General features: G+C 32.6%; 1 protein-coding gene across 3 annotated transcripts; it reads left to right on the top strand.

The window, feature by feature from the left end:
- The first annotated feature begins 8,357 nt into the window (after window positions 1–8,357).
- On the top strand, window positions 8,358–20,504 carry LOC149417545 (fatty acid-binding protein-like). 3 transcript variants are annotated; one of them, XM_089640075.1, is made up of 5 exons: window positions 8,358–8,514; window positions 9,363–9,455; window positions 10,799–10,971; window positions 16,274–16,384; window positions 18,131–20,504. In XM_089640075.1, the coding sequence occupies exons 2-5, from the start codon at window positions 9,386–9,388 to the stop codon at window positions 18,188–18,190; spliced, it is 414 nt and encodes a 137-aa protein (XP_089496201.1). In that variant the 5' UTR covers window positions 8,358–8,514; window positions 9,363–9,385; the 3' UTR covers window positions 18,191–20,504. The 3 variants fall into 3 exon arrangements, with proteins under 3 accessions (XP_089496201.1, XP_089496202.1, XP_089496203.1); XM_089640076.1 differs by having other exon boundaries at window positions 8,494–8,586; XM_089640077.1 differs by lacking the exon at window positions 8,358–8,514 and adding an exon at window positions 8,529–8,572.
- Window positions 20,505–23,128: the final 2,624 nt, after the last annotated feature.

Genomic DNA, 23,128 nt, shown 5'->3' with positions numbered 1-23,128 from the left:
TTTATGTGAGTGATGTTATTATGGATCCCAGAAACGGGTTTGTTTATCAATTCACATGGTAAATTTAATTTATTAGCAAATTCTGCTCTCATAAAATTTGACTGGGCCCCTGAATCAATCAGAATGCGGGCTTTAAAAATTTTATTGTTACTACCCACAACTCCTATGTTGGCAGTTGACAATAATATTATTTTTTCTGCTTTATCCGATGCAGAAAAATTCGATACTGAAACCTCGTTATCAGCATCCATATTGGAGGCCTCCCGCAGAGGTACCTCATTGTGTAGCAAGGTGTTGTGATTATCTTTGCCACAACGCCTGCAAGAAAAGGTTGCCTTGCAACTCTGTGCCTGGTGACCCACCTTTAAACATTTAAAACAAGCTTGGATTGATTTCGTAGCATCAATCCTCTCATGTAATTTTAATTTTAGAAATTTTTTACAATAATAAATATGGTGACCTTTCTCGTTACAATAAATGCAGTTGTTAGCCTTTACCGCTAAAAATACTGATGAATCTTTTTTGCAATTATTGTTGCCTAGTTGTGTTTTATGTAAGCTAGAAAATTTTTTCTCAGAAGCGTTCATCAGTTCCAATACTTGGGCTCTAGCAGATAAACATTTTAAGAATTCCTTTAACGTCGGTAATTCGTCTTGTAATATATATTGCTCCCAATTTTTTCGGGTAGCTGCGTCTAATTTATTTGATATTATATAAATAACCAATGGATCCCATTGATCTACCTTGACCCCGATATTTTGTAATGCCTTTAAACTAACGTTTGTTTCATCAATTAGATACCTCAATGCTACAGGCTCTTCTTGTTTCATGTCTTTTAATGAAAATAGAGCTTGGATGTGTTTATGAACGGTAGTTCTTAAATTTGCATAACGTTCATTTAATAATTCCCAAGTGGAAATGTAATTTAATTCAGAAATTTCTAGATTAGCAATTATCTTTAATGCGTTTCCCTTTAAAGTTGATTGCAAATAAAAGAATTTTTGTACGTTGCTTAAATTACTATTGTTATGGACTAAAATCTTGAAGGTTTCGACGAAATTAACCCAATTTTTCTGATCGCCATGAAATTCTCGTAATTGGAGGTTGGGTAGTTTAATTTCCACCTTACTTTGATCGACGGATTCGATCGCACCTTTGGCCGTTGCCAAAACTGAGAAATATTGGTTTTCGAAAGCTTCTCGTTGACTATAATTTTCAATTTCGTCTGAATCCGGTAACATTTCAATTTTCTGTTGAACTGCTTCGAATTCATCTAACAATGATTTCACCCGCTCATATCTTAATTTAATTTCATTTACCGACAATGCATTTAAGGAATCCGCGAATCGGGTTAGTTTTCCTTTGATTACGCCGCGTTTGTTTATTAATGACTTCATATTTTCCATTTTTAATTATATTTTGTTAATATCGGTTGACAATTATTTTATTTTAGCAAACACCCGTTTGAAAGAATACCACGACAATCTTGACAATACTATTTGAGAACACTATTCAATAATATTATATTCTTATTTTCAAGTGGGTAGTGATTTTATTTATAATATTGACTCTATTTAAGATTAATCTCGTTTAAATTACATGAGACCTGAATAAACATAAAATGGATGATAGGAAGGAAAGCACTGAATACTTATCTCAGATTTGCGATGTGGTCCACTTTCCTTAATGATTTCCAGTTTCAATCAATTTTGTATCCTTTTGGCTGCTGGTTCTTTGTTTTTTTTACATACAATCTCCTGATCGTAATCCGGTTGAAGGATCAAATGTTAAAAATTGGGGTTGATCCTTTTTGAATAAAAACTGGTTTTCTTGACACAACTTTACATTTATTTCTATTTTTTCATTTAAGGAATCCGCGAATCGGGTTAGTTTTCCTTTGATTACGCCGCGTTTGTTTATTTTATTTGTCCTTGTTCAATTTTGCAGGCTACCGACATCTGTAGTCTAGAAATTTGAAGTTACTACGTTTAACCAAAATGGTGTGAGTCCTTGCTTAGAAAATATTGTCAATTTGGTCGGTATAGCAGGTTTCATTTTTACTGCTAGACATCACGATGACAAGTGGTTTATTTACATGTGGTGGTTTTTGAAGTCTTTAAAAAGGCTCGCATTATGTGTTTTTTCGTCCCTTTCTCAACAATAACTCGATAATAAACAAGCTCATAAGTCAGAGCGATCGTAGCAGTGTTATTCGCACAGTTCTTTATAAATATTATACCTGTTTCAATAGTTTGAAATAAATGTAAAGTTGTGTCAAGAAAACCAGTTTTTATTCAAAAAGGATCAACCCCAATTTTTAACAGACATTATTGATTTGGTTGTCATTATATATCTTACGAGAATGGGTCGTTTTCTACGACTTGTTCTTCACGAGTTCCAATCCGTGAATGTCGTAGCGTTAACATTGTACTTTAGTATTTCTAAGCGAATACATTCCAGACGCATTGGATTGCGCATGTTCAAAGTGATGCAAAATTCACTCGCCGTCAAGGCCCTTCGATAATGCACGAGATGAGTTATATATCTGAACTGCTCTAACACGTCATTTGACGTTAAGAGGGTAATCTGTCTCGCTCATTTCAACGTTTCGGCTAGGTCGGCCTGTCTCGTTACCGCCCGATGATGTTTCAGTTATAATTTATTTATGGTTTATTTTTTGTTGTAATGTAAAACATAGCTCTGTGCATATCGGAGTATGCACGGCTCGCTTGCTCTTGTGCCGGAGTCTTGTACTAGAAGATAGCTCAAATCGCTCAAATAATGACCTGGCGGGGATTACGATTGAAACTTACTTTCGTACATCGATGACTGGCGCACAGATGTCATTGTAAGTTGTCTATAAGTGTGGGCGTGGTGATGATATGCGCTGTGATCTGCTAGCCAGGCTATATTTGAAAATTATGTGACCCCCTCCCCCATAAATAAACCACTCTCCTCTCCCCTACTTACGGCTGGAGAAGGGGTCAGAGAATTTTAGGCTGTCATCTGTCAAAGTGACAGATCCCATACAAACAAATGCAATTCGGCGGCAGTTCCCCAATTGAGCCGTCCCTCTCTCCTGAGTAAAAGATTACAGCTAAGTTGTGTCACCCCAAAATTAAAATAATAATATACGCCACGCCCAAATTATGCGCGCATAATATAGCGTAATGTGTCTAAAGCTTAATAAATAAATCATTGCAAATGCATACTGAGTCGTTTACCGGTAGCTATAAAATATATAAATATAAATAAACCACTCACAACTGGGCTTCTAGCTACATCATGCCTTTCTAGCCAATCCTTGTTACTTGCTTACCGAAAGCTGTTATTTTTTAATTTAGACCAGGGGTGGGGAACCTGCCCAGAGAAAGGTGTAACATAGCTGACAGGTACTTACGTACTCACATAATTTACTAGAAAACAGTTTAAACAGAAATAAGTAGGCTATCCTACAATCCTCATTAATTAAATTTGAATTTCTTACTATTTAGCTGGTAAGAAATTAAATGTATGATTACAAATTATTAGTTTAATTCTAATAATTAAGCTGGGGACTTGCTTACAGATAAAATTACAGATGTGAATTCATCTGCCAATCCATTTCGAAGGAAATCGTTCACATATTCCGCCGAGTGGATCTTAAATTTTAGTTTCACATCATATGTGCAACTTCACGACCCAACTCAAGGAAAACCATTCTCGCGTTCCGAGGGCAGTTATAAATTTCAAGTAGTGGACTCATTGGCGAACATGACATTTGGTCAATTATTTTCCATTTTTTTATTCAAATAATTCTTGTCAGGTCTGGTGTGCAAAATGAGCTAATAATAATAATAACTCCGTATACATAGTTGTGTGGTCTGTCTAATTTTGTGAGTTAGTTGTGAGTTAGCGCAATCCAATGCGTCTGGAATGTATTCGCTTAGAAATACTAAAGTACAATGTTAACGCTACGACATTCACGGATTGGAACTCGTGAAGAACAAGTCGTAGAAAACGACCCATTCTCGTAAGATATATAATGACAACCAAATCAATAATGTCAACTAAAAATCAAGGGTTTTTTTTAAACTATTTTGGGGCTCCAGAGGTGACTGCAAAATTCAACAGTGTTTAAAAAGTATGTAATGGTGATGTATTCAAAGAATGTAGTGGTATGTATAAACCAACATAAGTGCGTAAAAAGATTTATCAAAAATGAAATTTAATAGCTGGCGTGTACCCGGCGTTGTTCAGGGTAATGAATGGTTTGGAGTATAGTTTTGAGGTTATGAATTCTAGTGTACCCGAAAACTGGTGCAGCTAAGGTGGAAATACATAATATCGTTAAGAACTGAAAAAGTTATTACGTAATACAACAAAAGCGAATTTTGATTTTACGTAATTAAAAATTTCCCAAATGCAGTCAGTTTATTTTTATAGTAATTAAGGTGAATCAAAAGGTTATTTTAAAAAAAAATCGTATTAGACGTGGTCAGCGATCCCGAATATTTACCTAACATTTTTATCAAATTTTATAGTTCCTTATTTGAAATAAAAAATAATATATTTATGGTTTATAATTAAGTAGTTAGGAATTCAAGTACATACTTACAAATCTTCTGATTTCAGTGGAAATTTTGGTTTAATTTATTAAACTTAAAATATGTTTTTTTGTTTTATTAAAACACACATAACTTTGTTAGCATCACTTTATTATATACAACCTCTACATGTTTCGTCAACGAAGTTCACCTCATCAGGAGTAAGTATACACTGAAGTAAAAAATTAAATATAGAATACAATTAGAAAGAAGAAGTAGAAGGAGGGGGGAGAGGTAAGAGTGGGCGGAGTTTATCAGAATTAGGAATTAAATATCGTTAGACGGGTAGAACCACATACCCATCTAACGGTCTAATGATCACTTTCCCGAGGATTCACTTTCAAGGATTGAATGTTTCACAGAATTTGAACAATTCATCAAATTTCAAAATTCATTTTTGGGTTATGTGAAAGTCCTATTCAAGTTCTGTTATTATATTATCTAAATACGCATAAATTACGTAATTAGCCTGTTTAGCCTTACCTACAAACCTAATAACCTATTTTGTGCATATAACTAGTTGTTACTTAAAGTAGTAATTTTTAAAACAAAGTGTAATTTTGCTAAATATTCTGGATCGCTGGCCGTGCTTACTTAAATTCATCCCATACAATGAAAGCGAATTTACATTTTATTTTATTGTTTAAATAAAATGAAAATTCACTTACAGCACTTTTGCCCTTTTCGAATTTTTATTGAAATTATTGTTTTCTTGCATTTTAAACGAAAAATACTTATTCAAATTAGTAAATTATAATAATAACTAATCAAAAATATGTTGTAATTCACTATTAAAAGGTCAATATTAAACCATCTCTGCATCTATCAAACTCGATAACCATAGATGAAAAAATTAATAATTTTGATATTTTAATGTAAAATTTGAAATTCATTGACACACAACGTGGGTGGTTTATTTATGCACACGACTTTTCGTTTCGTATATAAAGGACCGGCTTTCAGTTAAAAATTATGGCAGATGCCGGGGTAACTTATGCAAAAATATTGCTTGGTCGCGTTTTTCCGTTTTTGAAGTAATAATTGTATTCCTTTAGATTAATATTTTTACAGCTCGTTCGGTGATTAAATCAGTGCGCGAGTGAATATGAAAAAAATATGTCGTGTGATAAAATTGAGGTTATAGTCACGGACGTACTAATTCGATTATGATACGATTCTTAGACGTCTGTTCAACGTTGGTGTGGTAAAGCCGGACTTGAGCCTGGTTTAAGACAGTTTTAACCAAACAAACGCTATGGTAATAAGTCAAGTTTTTCAATTTAAAGTTTATGGATCAGTGTCATATGAAAACGTGAGTAAGCTTTGCTTTTTGTATTATAGGACCGACAGATTACGCTGTACGCATCATGGCTTGGCCTATTTCAGCATATCACTCGCTATACAATCCCAATGTGAATGTATGGCGAGCGATATGCTGAATTATTTTTTTATTTATTTATTTTTATTTATTTATTTAGTACAGGTGATGATACAATGACACATGTAGATAAAAAATACTTTGACTGCCCAACTAGGAGGAATTCCCGTTTTAGGACAGTCAAAATTGAGTTATTCATGCACGCATACATATTTTGTAAGAACAAAAACAAAAGAGGAAAAAAAAGAAAAGTAATATAATATATACATAACTAAAAAAAATATATATATATATAACTAAAAAATAATGATACATTAAAAGAAAATATTATTATAAAAGATTAAAAGCAAAAAGTTATAAGGTTAACTGATGTTAACTTGTTGTTTGGTTTGTTTAGTTTTGTTTGTTTTTTTGTTTTCTTAATGTGTTTGATATATATATTTTCTTAATGTGTTATCTTAATGTGTTTGATATATATTAGGTCAAGCCATAATAATATAGCTCGCTTGCGGCGTGGTCTGTCACAGGCCTTGTTGGGGGAAATGTAAACATGCACAAAATAGGTTTTTAGGTTGTTAGTTTCGGTTATTTTTATTTTTTTTTACTTATTTCCTAATCTTCAAAGATCGACCGTCGATCTGTAAAAACACGTTAAATTTTAAACTTTGATTGGGAAAAAATGGAACTGTAATGCATCTTTCACTCGCCCTCGGAATAAGGAAAAATGAAATGTCTGAACACGGAATAAATGCTCGTTAATTTCTCTCAGTACGATTTGCAGTTTAATACGTGCACAGAGGCGGATTTGCAGTCTTGGCCGCCCTAGGCCCCAGACCACGTAGCCGCCCCTTTCTCAGTACCCATCATATTGACCAGGAGTATCCAAACTTTTCAGTAAGTTCCTAGGGTCAAAACCGTTTTAAGACTTTTTAGAATATTTAGGTACCTAACTAGGAAGTAATTTCTTGTTATCATCTGTGACTTTTTTGTCACGATTGGCCGCCCCCAATATCTGGCCGCCCTAGGCCCGGGCCTACATAGGCCTAAGGGCAAATTCGCCTCTGCGTGTTGCCCTATAATAAATACTATATTATAAGTTCAGGGTGTACTTATACCAAACACATAATAGCATAAGTTGTGTTAAACTAAACACTGAATATATTGGAAAGTAGCTTATAAAAATTTTAAACTTAGTAGCTGAACGCTGAACTTTGTGTTACACTAACCCTGTTTTACATGTTAATTAATTGGAAAGAGATAATAATAATTACAAAGTACTTACCACTGAATTCAAAACAGAAATCTTAATAAAAATCACTGTAAACCAACCGAAATTGCCGAAAGTGGAAAGCCAAAAGTGAAAAGCTGAGAGAAGATAATTTCTTATTGTAATGATCATAGACAAAGTCGTAATCTGAAAATTTTAAGAAGTCCCCGGTTTTAATATTTTTAGGAACATATAATTTTGAGTTGTCAGTGTTAAAAATAACATTGCTTCATTTATGGGTCCCCGAAACGATCAAGTACACTTGACAAGTCTACGTGCTTGACGATTTCACTTGACGAGGGACTTGAGGCGACTTGAAGGTGCCGTCAAGTCCACGTGCCGCAGTCGTTTACCGCCCTGTGCCCAGGAAAGTGGCTGTCGCAAAAATTAATAATGGTTTCCAACGCAGACAAGGCATTCCTTGCTATAACTCTAGCGGTATCTATCACAGAAAAACTTGTCAAGTCGCGTCAAGTCGCATCAAGCGCAAGGTGGTTCAAGTGCCGTCAATCAAAATTTTTGTCAAGTATGGTCCAGCCCGTAGACACTTGACGGGACTTGTCAAGTCAACGCTGTAAACGATCAATATTCACTTCAAGCACGTAGACTTGTCAAGTGCACTTGATCGTTTCGGGGACCCATTATGTACATCAACATTATTTAAGATTCCTGGAAATCCCAAAAATAAAAAATGAAAATACATTTATGTTCACTGGCAATCCCAATAATATTGTCATATAAATTTTTTTTTTTACAAAAAGTACGAAATTTCCCTAGATTTGTGCTGATTTCGAGGAAAAATTTCCCTTTTCCCTAGATATTTTTTTTCTCCCCTAGATCTAGGGAAATTTCCCTAGACCTGGCAACGCTGGTCATGTCCCGCGCGGTCCCGTGGCCTCGAGTGAGATGTCAAACTCTAATCTAAGCCAATGAGATCTGAGCTTTCATTTCAGCCATAATGTTTTTTTCTACACGAATACGGAGGTGGGCGTGGCGGTTTTAAATAAGTTTCAAGGCCAGAGCTGAGTTAAATGCCCCTGCTTTGGTGTTTTGGTTATACCCCCTTGAACCTTGAACAAACCACTCGATCGAAAAGTGAAACCGAAAAAAAAAGACACGGTAATCTCTGTGATCTGAAACGTCTCAAATTAACTATCCAATGAAAACTCTGAATTTTGACAGCTGAGTACTGGCTGAGTTTATATCTATGGTGGTTTCGAGAGTGGTTTATTTATGGTGGTTTCGTTTGACACAGTTTGACACGACAGTGGTTTATTTATGATGTGAGTGGTTTATTTATGTTTATGATCCAGGCGGTACCTAGATAGTTGATTTATGGCGGTACCAACGATCTCGTAATTATTATTATCCTAGATTCCAATTTATTGGAATAGTTGAATTGTGGGGAGGTTTATTTATGGGAGGTTTCGATGTAGGCGCAGAATTATGAATTAATGTCGAATTCCGCTGCACGCCTAATACAAAAATATTTAAATAGGTTTCAATTTAATTACTAAACGAACGGTAAATATTCGGAATCGCGAAATATTTTTAAATAAAACTTTCTGATTTACCTATAAATAATATTACTATATACAATACTATATATATAGTATAATCTGTGTCCAGCGATTCCGAATAATTACCCATGAAACAACTATTTATGTGGTCGGAGATGTTAAAAAATGGATTAAAGTTTCCTTTTTTCTCAAAGTTTAGTTTGAAGGTTAGAAAATACGCATACGTTATTAAAATAACCCAAACTAAACCCTATTTTATGCATGTGCGACTTAAACCCCCGATGTAAATAGTTGTCACCGTTTCGGTGTATAAGTTGAAATCATGTGTTGTTTTGTTAGAGCCTTTGCATGCTGCCACATTCAAATTCAAGTTTACATTTTTATCTGATTTGTATATATATTTAACTGAACTGTTATCTACCTTTACAGTCATTTGAGCTTGTAACTTAGTGAGTGCATTATCTGCAAAAAATAACAGTTCAAGTTTCAGGAACCCATATTATAAGTTTTTTTAATGTTTTACGTGCATTTAATTAAACATAATTTTTTAAATGTATGTGTAAACTTGTCTCCCTTGGTAATAAAATAATAAAGTTTACAATTAATTTCAGAGAGATCTGTGATATTTCGCAAAATGGAAAAAATTCTTGGAAAATATCAACACTACAAAAACGAGAACATTGATGCATATTTTACCGCTGTCGGTAAGTTAAACAGAAGTCTTATGATTGCACAAATACTAATGGTAACTAAAATAGTTGTGTCCATTTTAGATATTAAAGTTGAAATCAAGGGTTGTTTTTTTAAAGAGGCTTTTGCATGAAGCGGAATTCTTTCTTTATTGATGGAGCAACAAGTAGTAGCAGTTATAATTTACTTTTATCCAGTCAAAGATGATTAAAATATGATTCAGGATCATTTTCAGCTAATTATCTCAATAATATATTAATGTGTCACATAAAAATAAAATAAAAGTAAAATTCTTTGATGAAATGGTCACAAATCAAACAAGTTCCAAGGCGCACTACTTCGTTCGACAACATTATAGTGGGAATGGACAGATGAATGTTCATTTGTGTGTGCTGTGTGAACGCAGAATTAAATAAAAATGGACATTCACTCTAGTGAACATTCACTGGAGTGAACATTCACCCGAGTGAACATTCACCCGAGTGAACATTCACCCGAGTAAACGTCTGATACCGCCTTTTTAAACATTTTAGCCCATTTTTAAGCCCATTTAGCCCATTTTTTAACAGGTACAGATTATGGAAATTGATAAAAAAAGAAAAAACTATTTACATCGGGGGAGATGGTGAAAAATGCATTAAAAATACACTTTTATTCAAAGTTAAAAAATTCTCTTATAAAATGATCCCTTTGCTGCCATTTTGGATTTTTCATAATGGATTAACGTTTGCGAAAGTTTCTTTTAAATCTAAATAAACACAAATTACCTAAATAACCCAAATTATGAACCTATTAACCAATTTTGTACATGAAAATATTTATTCCTTGTAGTAGTTGTTGATACGAAGTGTTATTTCAGTAATCTGTGTCTATAAGTGCGGCAGTTATGTAAATATTTACTATATTATTTTTATTACTTTAAAATTCTATTGTGTTCAATCCAACAGCCCACAACATTAATTAATACAAATAGTATAAAATTTGTTTAGCGCAGTTTTGTGTCATTTCACTTCAAGTGTGCTTTACACAATAAACTTTAAAATAATGGGTAAATATACAGAAAATAGGGACACACTTAATACGCATATTTTGTTTTAAAAATACTTTGTAGTAGTTAGATAATAATTAGAAGTAAGTATTTCAGTTTCCGGAAATGGAAAATAATGCATTTTAATAGTTATTTTGAAAAAATAACAATTTAATAATAATAATTTTCGATTGCTTTTTTTAAATTTTTTTATTTATCTATCAATACAAAGGTTTTTACTTGTATTCATCGACATCTGTCTCACTAGGGTACACCTGTGTCGAGACAGACGTATTATTGTACATATACAAGTCATATAGTTGTTTATAGGTATTCCGTACTTTCCTCGTAAGATGATACTGATGACTTCCCCATCCTTGGAGATCAGTCTGGACGGAGACCATTGGACTATCAAGAATGTCACAATGATGAGGACTATGATTCAACACTTTGTCCTCGGAGGTGAATATGAAGAAAAAATGCCCAACGGGGAAACATTAAACGTAAGGAAAAACTTATTTATTGGATGTTTTAAACTCTACAACAATTTTGGGAGATATTTTTCCCATAAAAATCATGTTATCTCATTTTGTATTATGGTGAGATATATGATTAAAACAGTGTTAGAAAGAAAGAACACCACACTTTCTGTTTGCTTACAAACATTTACCATTGGTGCTTCTGAAATATTTGAAATATCTCTTTGGAACAACTTTTAGCTTTTGAACAATATTTGAAAATGTTTGAACATTTTTTAACAAAAACGAAGAAAAAAAAAAGTGAGTGAAAAGAAAATATTGCCCACGCAATCAGCATTTTGACAGTTTGCTTAAGATGGCACGCAGGAAATTTCAATATTTTATGGTTTTCTGCATTTTCGAAGTCGCTTGTGGCCATAACAGTAACATAACATAACTATAACATAGCCACGACCGTAACATAACCTCGAAAAAAAAATTTACATGAATAAATGTTAGATCAATGTATGTTCTCTTCTACTCAGTTAAAATTAAATATTAAATAAAAATTCTTTGAAAACTGTTTATAAAAATTCAGTTTTCAATAAACTAACACCAAATGTTTTTCTTCTGTAAAGAATTTTTGTTGTTATTGTAATTAACACATTTCAACCCAATTAATTTATAATCTTTAAATAGTTTAAAACAAAGTCGCTATTCGCGTATGTCTGTGTGTGAGCTTTGTTCTTCTAAACTACACAACGGATTTTGATAGGTTTTTCACTATAATTTAGAGAATTTCTTCCGGAAGGTTCCAATAAAAGAGTATTTAAAGTATGCAAATCAAAAGTTAATGATTTCTTTGGTATACCTTAATTAAGAATTTAATTTTAGTCTTCGGTCAAAGTCCGCTGCTATTAATGGACGTACACGACACTCCTCTTCTTAGTTCTAGTATAACTTCAATTGGTCAAAAGATGACTTGTTTACTAGACCTGAATATATTGTTGGAGTGTTTACTTTAGACCTTTTTTACAATTGTTGTATAATTTTCTATCCATATTTTTTAACCCGCGACCTTCGGCTAAAGTTAGGAATTAACTAACGGCAGCGTTATGAAATTAATTACAAATTCACCAATGATTCGTCAAGATTCTAAAGTTATATTAAAAAACCGACACGGGCGACGTGACGACAATTTAGGAAACTAATATCAACGAATTTGAAAATATTCCTAGGTCTTTTACACTCTCAAGAGAAATACATTGTAGAGTGTCAGAAGCTCTAGGGTTTAAATCTTAAAATAGAATCAAGGGATATAAGCCATAAATTAGTATGATGCCGCACACATAATTCGTTTCGCTAACATCGTTCACCCATACTACTGCAAATTGCATCTACGCACAGCAGTGACCAGCTTTTGTTTCATTCTACACACCAAACGCAGAACTTTCATTGTCTCCGCCGCTTTGATAGTCCCCAACCTCCATGTTGATTTTCACCCAACATGTCTGCTTTAGAAGATACTCTCCCTATCAAAGCTTGTGCATTTTAGTAATTTCACATTTTTAGAGGCTCCAAAGTGTCAGTGCAAAAACTCTAGTAAAAATCTTTATTAAAAAATAATGATAAACCAATGTTTATAAGACAGGGTTTTTATGCTTAGCACATGGAGAGGCACCATCACTTTTCCAAGAACATTATAAGGAGACTGATTGTTTACCTCTTTCATCGTACACGTCAAGACTTAAATTTATTTTAATAAAATGAAGCTACATTTAATTATTACGAACAACTCTAGATCCCCCAGTGTCTCTGCACACAGTGTTTGTGAGTACATATACACATGTACACTCAATAACAAATATACAGTACATAAAAAATAAAAAAAACTATTTGAAATAATTTCTCCTCATTATTGCCGGATCCGAAGACAAATAAAGTAAAAAGTTTACAATTAAAGTTGTATGCACATTTTGAAAATAATAAGAAGATGATAGCTAGGGTAGTTTAACTAACTATCACAGGGCTCACTAACTGTCCCTTCATTATTATGCGCACATTATCTGCTATCCTTACATTTTCTGTTATCCTTTATGCATAGCATAAAAGATAATAAATTATTATTTTGAAGCATTTTATTTTTCTGAAGGTGTGTAAGGCGTAGAAAGCAATTAATTTTCATTAAAACTAAATGAAGCATAAATATTTTTACGCAACAATCATTCAATAAAAAATTTGCCAAGCAATAATTATTTGCCTGAAATACCCATACAAATTGAAAAAAATCCCCTGAAAATTAATAAATGCCGCCGACAGGAATTGAACCCGTAGCCTTCTGACCGCCCATCAGCTGCTCCAACCATTAATCCACATCGGCTTATTCCAAACTTGAATTATTTGGTGATTCCCATTGGTGACATTCTTTCTCGAGAGATTTTTTCCAGTTTTTATTGGTATTTCAGGCAAATAATTATTGCTTATAATAATTTGTTATCTAGTAAAATCGACTAAAACACAATACTTACAATTACAAATTTTTGTTTTTTCACTAGCGTTATGTTCCTTAGAATAACTGTGTAAAAAATACATAGGAAATGGGGGAGAGGTTCTATAGTATGAAAATCACTCCAGGATTTCAAAAATAAAAGACGTTTTTGTTTAGCCCTACACTAATATATTGTACGTACGGGGGTGGGAAAAAACTAGAATTCTAATAATAATGTATATCTTACCATTACAATTTTTTGACTGTGTTATATCAAAATCGTGTAAAAACAGAATTGCCTGGATGTATTTCTTTTGTTACTCTTTAGAATTTCAAAATACAGTATGACCTGGATCAAATATCTGTGGTTAAAGATAAAAAAATTAAAACTAAATATTACAATAAGTAAATATATGGTAATAGTTAAAAAATTCAACAGACTCAGAAAAATTATCATAGACAAAGAAGAAATAGAGGAAGTAGAGGATATCAAATACTTGGGCACTATAATATAGACAATCAACTCAAATTTAACTTTGAATTATTAGCTAAGAAAATGGCAAAAAGGTATATTTTATAAGAAGAAAAGGGAATAAATTACATATAAATACAAGTAAATTAGTTTATAGTAGCATCTCATTTAAATGACTGCTCTAGTGTTCTTTTCTTGTGCAATCAAACACAGATAAATAAATTGCAAATAATTCAAAATAGAGACATGCAAGCAGTAATAGGTATTCTAAGATAATTATTATGCAGAAAAAACTAGGAATGTTAAATTTGTGAGACAGGAAATAATTTACAATACCCTTATATTTATATTAAGCTAAGAAATAAGATTCTCCCGAAATGCATGTTTAGGAATGTAAATTTTAATTTCGCAATACATGGCTACCCCACCAGAAACTGTGGAGATTTTAGACTTCCAAAAACAAATTTGTCGGGAACCCAAAATAATCTCTATTTTAAAGGATTTAAAATTTTTAATTTAAACTACCGACAGATGTTAATGAAGCTACAAGCCTTTTTCGTGGGTTATGTCTAAACACTAGAATAAGTTTTATATGTATTGTAAAGTGTCCTAAATGTCATAGAAATTTATTTATTTATTCATTTATTCATTTTTTGGGAAATCAACAGTTTATATTTTTACAGATTGTACATAAGTGAAATAGCCAAAATAAAACCAATTACGGATTTCCTCCTTGTGACTTTACGTAAGACAGCATTAGAAGAAATAATTAAATTTATGAGAAATGTGAAGTTATAATTATATAAAATAAAAGAATTGTATAAAATAATAGAACAAAATAATACAACAAAAATAAAGGGGAAAAAAAAAACTAAAATTTATATAAAATAAAAGATTATCGATACATTGGTAACCATAAGAATACAAACAATATTGTGCATATAAATCATATCATAACCATAACCATAAGAAGACAATGTAAACTGATTGGAAATATTCCATAAAAATATTACATACATCTTGGCCATTTTCAGCTTTTTTGTCATCTAGATGCATCGTCCTTGGAAGGGACGATTGTGTTTTTTTCATATTATTGAAATGATTCCAGAAGAGTTTAGGATTACCATTCATGTTACTTTCAGCAGTATGTATATAATTAATGTAGAGTTCTTGTGCAATTCGAGAGAGACATATAATGTCATAGTTGTTTAATAATACATTTTGAAGAAAAATATGTGTCTTGGTTCTGAGACCTCTTAAGTTTTGATAGTATAATTCTAAAGATTCCATTGTATTAAGTATATAGTGCAGTTAATATAAAGTTGCTGGAAAGTTAGTTGATGGAAATATTGTATGTTTTTAGTTTTTCTAGATCATTATAATTATTTATGCAATGGTGATTTGTGTTTTCATTAAGTCTTACATAAATTTTACAATTTTTGATCCAACAGAATTTGAATTTATTAATTTTGGTAAACTCTCTGACCTTTTTGTAGAGTACTTTGTTTTTATGAGTTAAATGTTCATTTATATAGATCCGTTGTTTTCCATTAAAGTTAATATCCTCTGCTGTTAGGCCCCTTCTTGTCCGGATTGCTGCTATGATTTCGTCTTTCTGTTTCCTGCCCTTTAGTTTTACTATAATATTCCGCGGTCTTCCTTCAATCTTCTCCTTGGGGGTGACTCGGGTGGCGTATTCAATGTCGTCGCTTACTATATTTAATTCTGAATAGATCCTTTTGATAATCTCCGTCAGGTTCTCTTGTTTTTTTTCTGGTATCCCAATGATCTCTATGTTATTAATGCGTGCGTGTTGTTCGTTAGCATCCAATTGTTTTTGTAATTCTTTAAATTCACTTTGTATTACGGCGTTTTGTTCCAGAGTTTTTTCAAGGTTGTTGTTTTTTTTCGTATCAATTTTTTTTTCTAGAGTTAATATTTTATTTTTTAATTCCTCAATTTCTTCTTTATACTCGTTTCTGATGATTTCCAGAAATTGTACCTTAAATTCTTCAAACTTTTTGTCAAGAAGTTGGAGGAGTTGGGTGTCCGTAGTATTTAGTGTTTTTGCAGTTGCTCGTGTAGTCATTTTGGCACGAAATATTAATTAGTATAACTTCACTTCACTATTAAAGCTATTAAAATATAGATATTTAGATTTTAGCTAGAATTTTTTATTTTATTTTGAGATATTTCAAGAGTGAAATAAAAACACGACAGCTGTCATTGAATGTTATTGTTGTATGAAATAATTTGTTAAAAGGGCTATGCTAGATATAAAAATGCAATTTTTTAAAACTAAATAAAAAACATTAAAAAATGAGGAAAATAATATTATTATCTAAAAGAAATTGTTGTATGATATATTTATAATTGGTTCATTGCAGAGTGTAACAACAAAGCCAAGCGACACTCAGCTGGTGACACATTCAACCGTCAAGGAGACCGGTGTGAAAACCTCGAGGACTTATGATTTCGACGATGACAACTGCATTATTGTACGTATTTATTTTATTTACGAACAAGTCGGGGATGCCTGAGGAAGACTTGGCAACATCAAGTTAATCAAATACTTGAGTCAGGAAGTCAAGAGTAAGATTAACAGAAGAGCATGTATGAATCTGAATGAAGCAAGGAGTGTGTGCTAAGACAGAGTTGTGTGGCAGTCTATCCTTTCAGTCTACTCCTACGGAGAAACGATGTGTTGTTAACTAGTTATTTTACTTCTCCCTTCATGGAATATGCTTTCTAAATATGTCCGCTATCATTGCATAAGCAATCCTGCTAGTTGAAGTTTGTCAAATTTTCTCAGGTTATTTAGGTCCTTGACCTAACACCGGACTTGATGCTAAAAATATATAAGACCTCTCCTGGAATGTGCTTTCCAAATATGGAGTCCATATTTTGCGAAAGATAAATATATAGAACTAATAGAGAGAATTCAGAGACGATTTACAAAAATACCAAGACCTTTGAAAGACCGGCAATGTGAAGATAAACTCAAGGAACTAAGATTACAAAGTTAAAAGAAAAAGAGAAAGGGATGACTTGATAAGGGCTTTCAAAATTTTATCTGGTTATTATAGTTGCCCTGGCATTCAAGAAATCTTGACCAAAAAAAATATAATTCTCCGTGGACACTTAAAAAATTTAATGGAACATCTTTTGGATCCAATCCTAGGAAACACTTCCTGGCAAATAGAGTAGAGGATGCATGGAACAAGCTTCTACAACATGTCATCGATTCTACTAATACATATGTATAAACCAATTTAGAGCTCGATTGGATTCTTATTTGGAGAGAAGAAAGGATTAATTTATTTAAAATAACTCAATTACTGTTAAACTTATTGTGAAATCAGATATGAACGCATCAGCAGAATGCTGCCTGCTCATTACATAATAATAATGTGCAGGAGTGAATGGTATCACTATACTACCAAGAGTCGAAGATACTAAGAGTGTTTTCAGGACTAAATTACACATACCAATATTACATTATATTGACAGATTTACACACTGACAGAATTACATATGGATGAAATTACCCATGGAGAGAATGGTTGATTTGTATAGCGCCGTTTTTGTTAAAAATCACCCCAAGGGCCTTCTTAATACAGTACACCTACTGGAATTACATGCATCAATAAATCGGTTTTTTAATAAGTTTGAATTTTGAGGTATTCTAAATACATAAATATATTGAAAAAAAAAACTTAAGTTAGCTTTGGTTTTTTTGACATGTGTAATTTCAGAAGGTGTAATTCTCGCCACATGTCATTTCGTCGGTGTTTAATTCTGGCAGTGTAATATTGTGAAATTTAGTATCACCCTGGTGAGAGAACACTATTCAAAATCGAAGCGTTTATTGAAATGGTGTTATTTCTGTTCAGTGACTAGATTAATCTTCCAATTCCTTGAGTCTCACAACATTCCCCAACAAAAGTGCCGTAGTCCCACTGGCTTTGGGCAGTTGAGGTATCACATAAATAATTATAAAAAATCCAGGAATTCAATTGAGGTACATGACTACACATGACTGATTTGGTTCGGAGTATATTCTGTTTATTTCCTTCTGTGTAGTAATTGTATATTAGCGTGTGTCGCTCTCCATAGAGAAGAAAGTGCCTTATTTTAAAAGGTGGGGTCTTGTTATTGTTAGCAGTTCGATTCAAAATGTGCATCGCCTTAAGTCGAGTTATTTCCGAGAAAATGTTAATGATGTTTTTTTTGTTTATTTTCAGACGTTGGCAATTGGCGATATTTCCGGAAAGAGATACTTTTCCAGGGTTAAGCCGGAATAATACATTATTCATGTGATTGAATTCCCTTAAATAAACAGCCTTTTATACAGTGTGTGCACAAAATCTAGAAATTTTATAAAATGGAATTAAATTTTTTCATTTTAAAACCAATTTTAAATCAAAAATTTTGGTCTATTCAAATTTTTATTGTTTTATTAACAGAGCGATAACAAATAAAAAATTGATATAAGTAAGTAATATCATCAGTAAGTGTACAGCAGACAGAGGGTTAACATTAAGAAAATTACAAAATATATAATATATATCAACCGTCCCACGATGGTGAACCACAGGATGTTATTTCAAATGATCTGCTAAAAATATATTATATGTTTCAAGCTTTAATACCTCCCTAATTGAGAATAACTCATGTTTAGGGAGGGAGTGTCGTCTTGAGTTTTATACATTAAATAATTTTAAGAATACTGCCATACATATAAACTTTTATACTATAAACATATGTGTACAGAATAACAGATTTCTATATGCTAATTATTGCAAAATAGTAATGATTGATAAATGACTATTTGTACATTTCAAAAATATGTTTTCCATGGAATTATCTAGCCAAGTGTTTAATAAATAACAATGAGTCGAATATTAAATTTACTTAGAATATGATGTAGATTGCCACTAATTTCTGAACACCGTTATCAAGTGAAAAATATTCACTTCAACCATGGCGCTTTTTAAAAATAAATATTTTTTTCCTTTCAACTTTCAACCTTGGTGTTGCCAATAAAAATCATTTAAACAATCACAGTGGCCTCCATGTTTTGTACTTTATTTTGACAGACTCTAAACGTGATTGGTTTATTTATGCTCTAAACTTGCGACTGTCAATATCACACGATTATTTTTGATAAGGAATATCAACGAGTAGAATTGATCATAGTGATTTGTTTTTGGGGTTTTCGTACGAGTAGAATTGAATTTAAAGCAGAAATCAGAAATTCCCGTTTCATAACAAAACAAAACAGTGACAAAATAGAACATTGAAGGAAAAGAACAAACACACCTAACCTACCCTAACTAATGACGTTACAATATAACTAGACGCCCTGTAAAAATCTCAAAGTGGCAAGCCAAAAGCAAGACAATTGTATTGCTTTCGATTAGTTAGTAGTTTTAGTACTAAACTGCCATGCGTCACGTAAGGTTGTGTGCTATCTCTATGTATGTAATTGCATTAAAAAAGTGCCAAAATTCCCTTGTGTGTGATGAAAAAAAGTAAATGTAATTACTCGGCAAATACTAGTAAATGCCAAGAAATAAGATACACACAAATTATTTTATTATTATAAAATTCTAATTATTTCAATAGTTTCTCGAAGATTTTCAGCGCCATTAAAGAAAATGAGATAGCGAATGTAGCAACACATAAGTAAAAGAAGGGTAACCCAATAGCAGTAGGTCGTCTCATAAATTATTCTGTGTTCGTTTTATGGTATAAGCGAGTAAGCGTATCTTGTTATCTCTGTCACAAGAATGTAGTATTTGACGCAGATACAAAAACGTCGCCCGCTGTCATTTATTTCTTTCATACGCACATAATTTATTAATGTCTTTGTCATATATGAACAACGTTTGAATTAAGAATTTACTGGAAACATGAGAGTGTTTCTTATTTGTTACATGTTATTATGAGTTTGTGAAACAATAATAAGTCTAGAACGTCATTGACCATAACTTATTATTTTACCATGTTTTGTTTCGTCACTTTCTGTTATCCTGCTGACCTTTTACCAAAAATTCCATAGCTATTATTTTGTACATTTTTATTGGTGCCACATTCACTTATTTTTATTAGCTATTTGTGCATTTATCTTATTTTTAAATTATATTTATGTCTCAAAGACTTTTAAATGTGATATTTTAAGTACTAGTGCTGTTTGGATTTGTTCACACAGACATCTCTAAATAATACAAACAATGTCGCTCTCCGCGTCTATCTGTTTGTGCTCTTAGTTCTTGCAAACTACCCAACGGATTTTGGTAGGGTTTTCACTATCATTTAGAGAATTTCTTCCCTAAAGTTTATTTATGCATATTATATATATTGAAAGTAAAGAAAAGTCAAGCAACGCTGGGTACACAGTCAGCTAGTTATGTTATGTTATTATTGTATTCTATGAGCTTTGAGTTTCAATTTTATAATCAAATTATAATAATCATAATAAATCTATTGATGTTTTATATTTCGATATTATATGTAATTGGTTGTGTATTTATTAAAACTACCGTTATTCTTTGTATTTTTGTATATTTCTATTACATAGTTATGTATACAGTTTCTTATGGGTTATGGTTTTTAAGATGTATTAAAAATAATTTTTATTTATTTTGAAAATAAACAATATTTTCATTTTTTTTTCTTTTACCTGTTTGACTAAATCTTCGCATCGTGAATTTTATTTTCCATCCCTTTTATTTCATCAGAAAAAGAATTCCAAAACAGTGAAGCAGTAAGGTGGATTTCATATATCAGGTTTGCAGGTCTCGAAATCGGGATTTATGGTCTCTTTCGAGGGTTCCAAACTGTCGATCCCAATAATTACGATCGTGAATTTTTGAAAATAAGACCATGTTTTTATGTATATGTATTTTATACATCCTGTACAAATCAAAAGTATGTCCAACCATTGAGTTTGGGAGTTTTGGGAGTTTGGGATTCTGTGCTAAGGAGGGTGGTCCGTCCGATTGACAACAGACCGATTGCCATCTCTAATACACACAGATGCAATATAGGCATGCTGAGTCTGTTCTACAATATTTCAGTATTTCATTGGACCTTCTCTATGGAGCAATTTTTCCCTTAAAACTCGAGTAAACAGAACTGTAAGCACGGGGTTTTTTCAATTAAGAAAAATAAATCAGTGCGGAGAAACTTGCCAACAGAGGTGACTAAATTGCTAGTCAATTCTTATGTTGTTTCACGTCTAGATTAATGCAATATATGCAAATCTCCCCAGATATCAAATTAACAATTGCAATCCATTTTCAATGCTGCGGCAAGACTTATCACCGGTGTATCTAAATATTACCACATATCAAAGATCTTCTCTCGCTTAAATGTTCTGAAAGAATCCAGTTCAAACTCTGCTGGAAATGTGTATTTCGGAAAATGTCAATTCACAATAGCCAATTCACCAATTCAACAGCTTCATCAGCTATCGGAAGGTTGAAGGAACCAAATTCCTCACCAGATACTATGTTCGGTTAGTGTGCTTTAATAGTGACAGGACCTATAAGCCTGGAATGGACTGCCACATGATTTAAGTATGATCACAACAGACTAGAATTCAGAGCTAAACTTAGACTCACCTTTTTAAACAGATGTATTAATAGTCAGAAACCTTTCACCTTTACAGTCCGCGACATTGTAAATAACTAAATGTGTAAAAAATGTAAACAACTAAGAATTTGTATGTTATTTAGTAATTTCATAAAAATTCTCTAAATTCAAAAGAGTTCTAAATTCTCTAGTCTTTTAAAAAATAAATAATATAAATATCAACTCTTTTGCCAACTAATCTTCTAATAATCGTAATGTCAACAGAAATGGAGGATAAAATACCAAATGTAAAATCAATATCCAGTGTTTTTTACTAGTGTCCTCTGCTTGCAAAGTCGTAAACTTTTTATTAAGAGTGTTATCTGAAGTTACCTGCCAGGTAAGTAGGTTTTTTGTATGGGTTTGTATATAATAAAATTAGATAGAGCCTAGAACTCGTAATAAATTGTACAGTGCCCTTTAGGTGATTTTTCATAAAAACTCTGTACAAATTATCCAATTGTTATTAGAGCATTGATCCCCTGTGCACTTTGATAAAAAGTGGTTTATTTGGTACTAATTTGTCCGGTTAACGGCTGAGTGGTCTAAGTGTTGGGTTCCCACCTTGGCATCTCTGGTTCAACCTCTAACTAAATACTCGCTCACATTGCACAAGCAACATTTTCCGCTTACAGTGATGGTAGTAGGAGAAATTTATACTGTCCAGGTGAGGTAACCTGGGAATGTTTGTCTTTATTTATAAAAACATGAGAAGGGTATAATTATTTCATTTAAAAAAATACAGGCCATTAGTTAAATTATTAAAAATAGTAAATTATTTGTAGTTCTTGCTTTTAGCGTTCGCAAGTCGCAAGTTCTTGATGGTAGGAGTGTAGATCCTTGGTTCCAGGTCTAGGGCCAACAGATTATCTCTTGCGACCTGTCGGTTGATGATTTAAAAGTAACATCACTTATTTTAATATCAGTCTTTATTTTAAAGTCGATGCATCTGCACTATGCAAAATATAATATAGGTTTGGTGTAGTGATGAGTCACTCATGAACGAGCCGCAAAATCGAGCTAGCTCTTTTTGATGAGCCGTATTCATACGACTCCTGGCAAACCGTACCACGGCTCAATTGAACAGTAACTTTTTTTTTTCAGAAGATTTTTAGAAAAATAGCTCTATTAAAATTATCCGAGTGTTGATTGTTATTAGTTATTAGTTACATACTCAGATTCGTAAACGGCGTATGACAGTTCAACATCTGGATTTGGACATATGTACTTACACCTACTAACTACCTAGCATCTTATTTTTCTCATGATAACAGGTGGCGTACCGGTGCCAAGAATCGTACGATCATTCGTACGCTGGTGAGCTGGGAGCCGTAGTGAGGGAGCTGTACCAGGGGAGTTATCTGAGCGTGTTCTCATTGTTCATATGCTCAGAGCTCACGGTTCTATTATTATATCGCCACTATTATACAAGTGTTCATTATCATGGCAGACATCGAAGTAATAGCGGTGACCACGCTGTATCTTGTCAGTGCCCACAATCACTAAGCAGAAGTATAGGAGTATATGTTATATGCCTGAGTCGGAATCCAATGCATTTACCCACTCGGCTACCAGACAGTCAAGTTGATATATTAGGTTTCTAT

This window comes from Hesperophylax consimilis, chromosome 15 (genome assembly GCF_061612785.1).
Source record: "Hesperophylax consimilis isolate HC1 chromosome 15, BYU_Hcon_1.0, whole genome shotgun sequence".
Classification (NCBI taxonomy): domain Eukaryota; kingdom Metazoa; phylum Arthropoda; class Insecta; order Trichoptera; family Limnephilidae; genus Hesperophylax; species Hesperophylax consimilis.
This window is presented reverse-complemented; position numbering and strand designations above follow the sequence as displayed.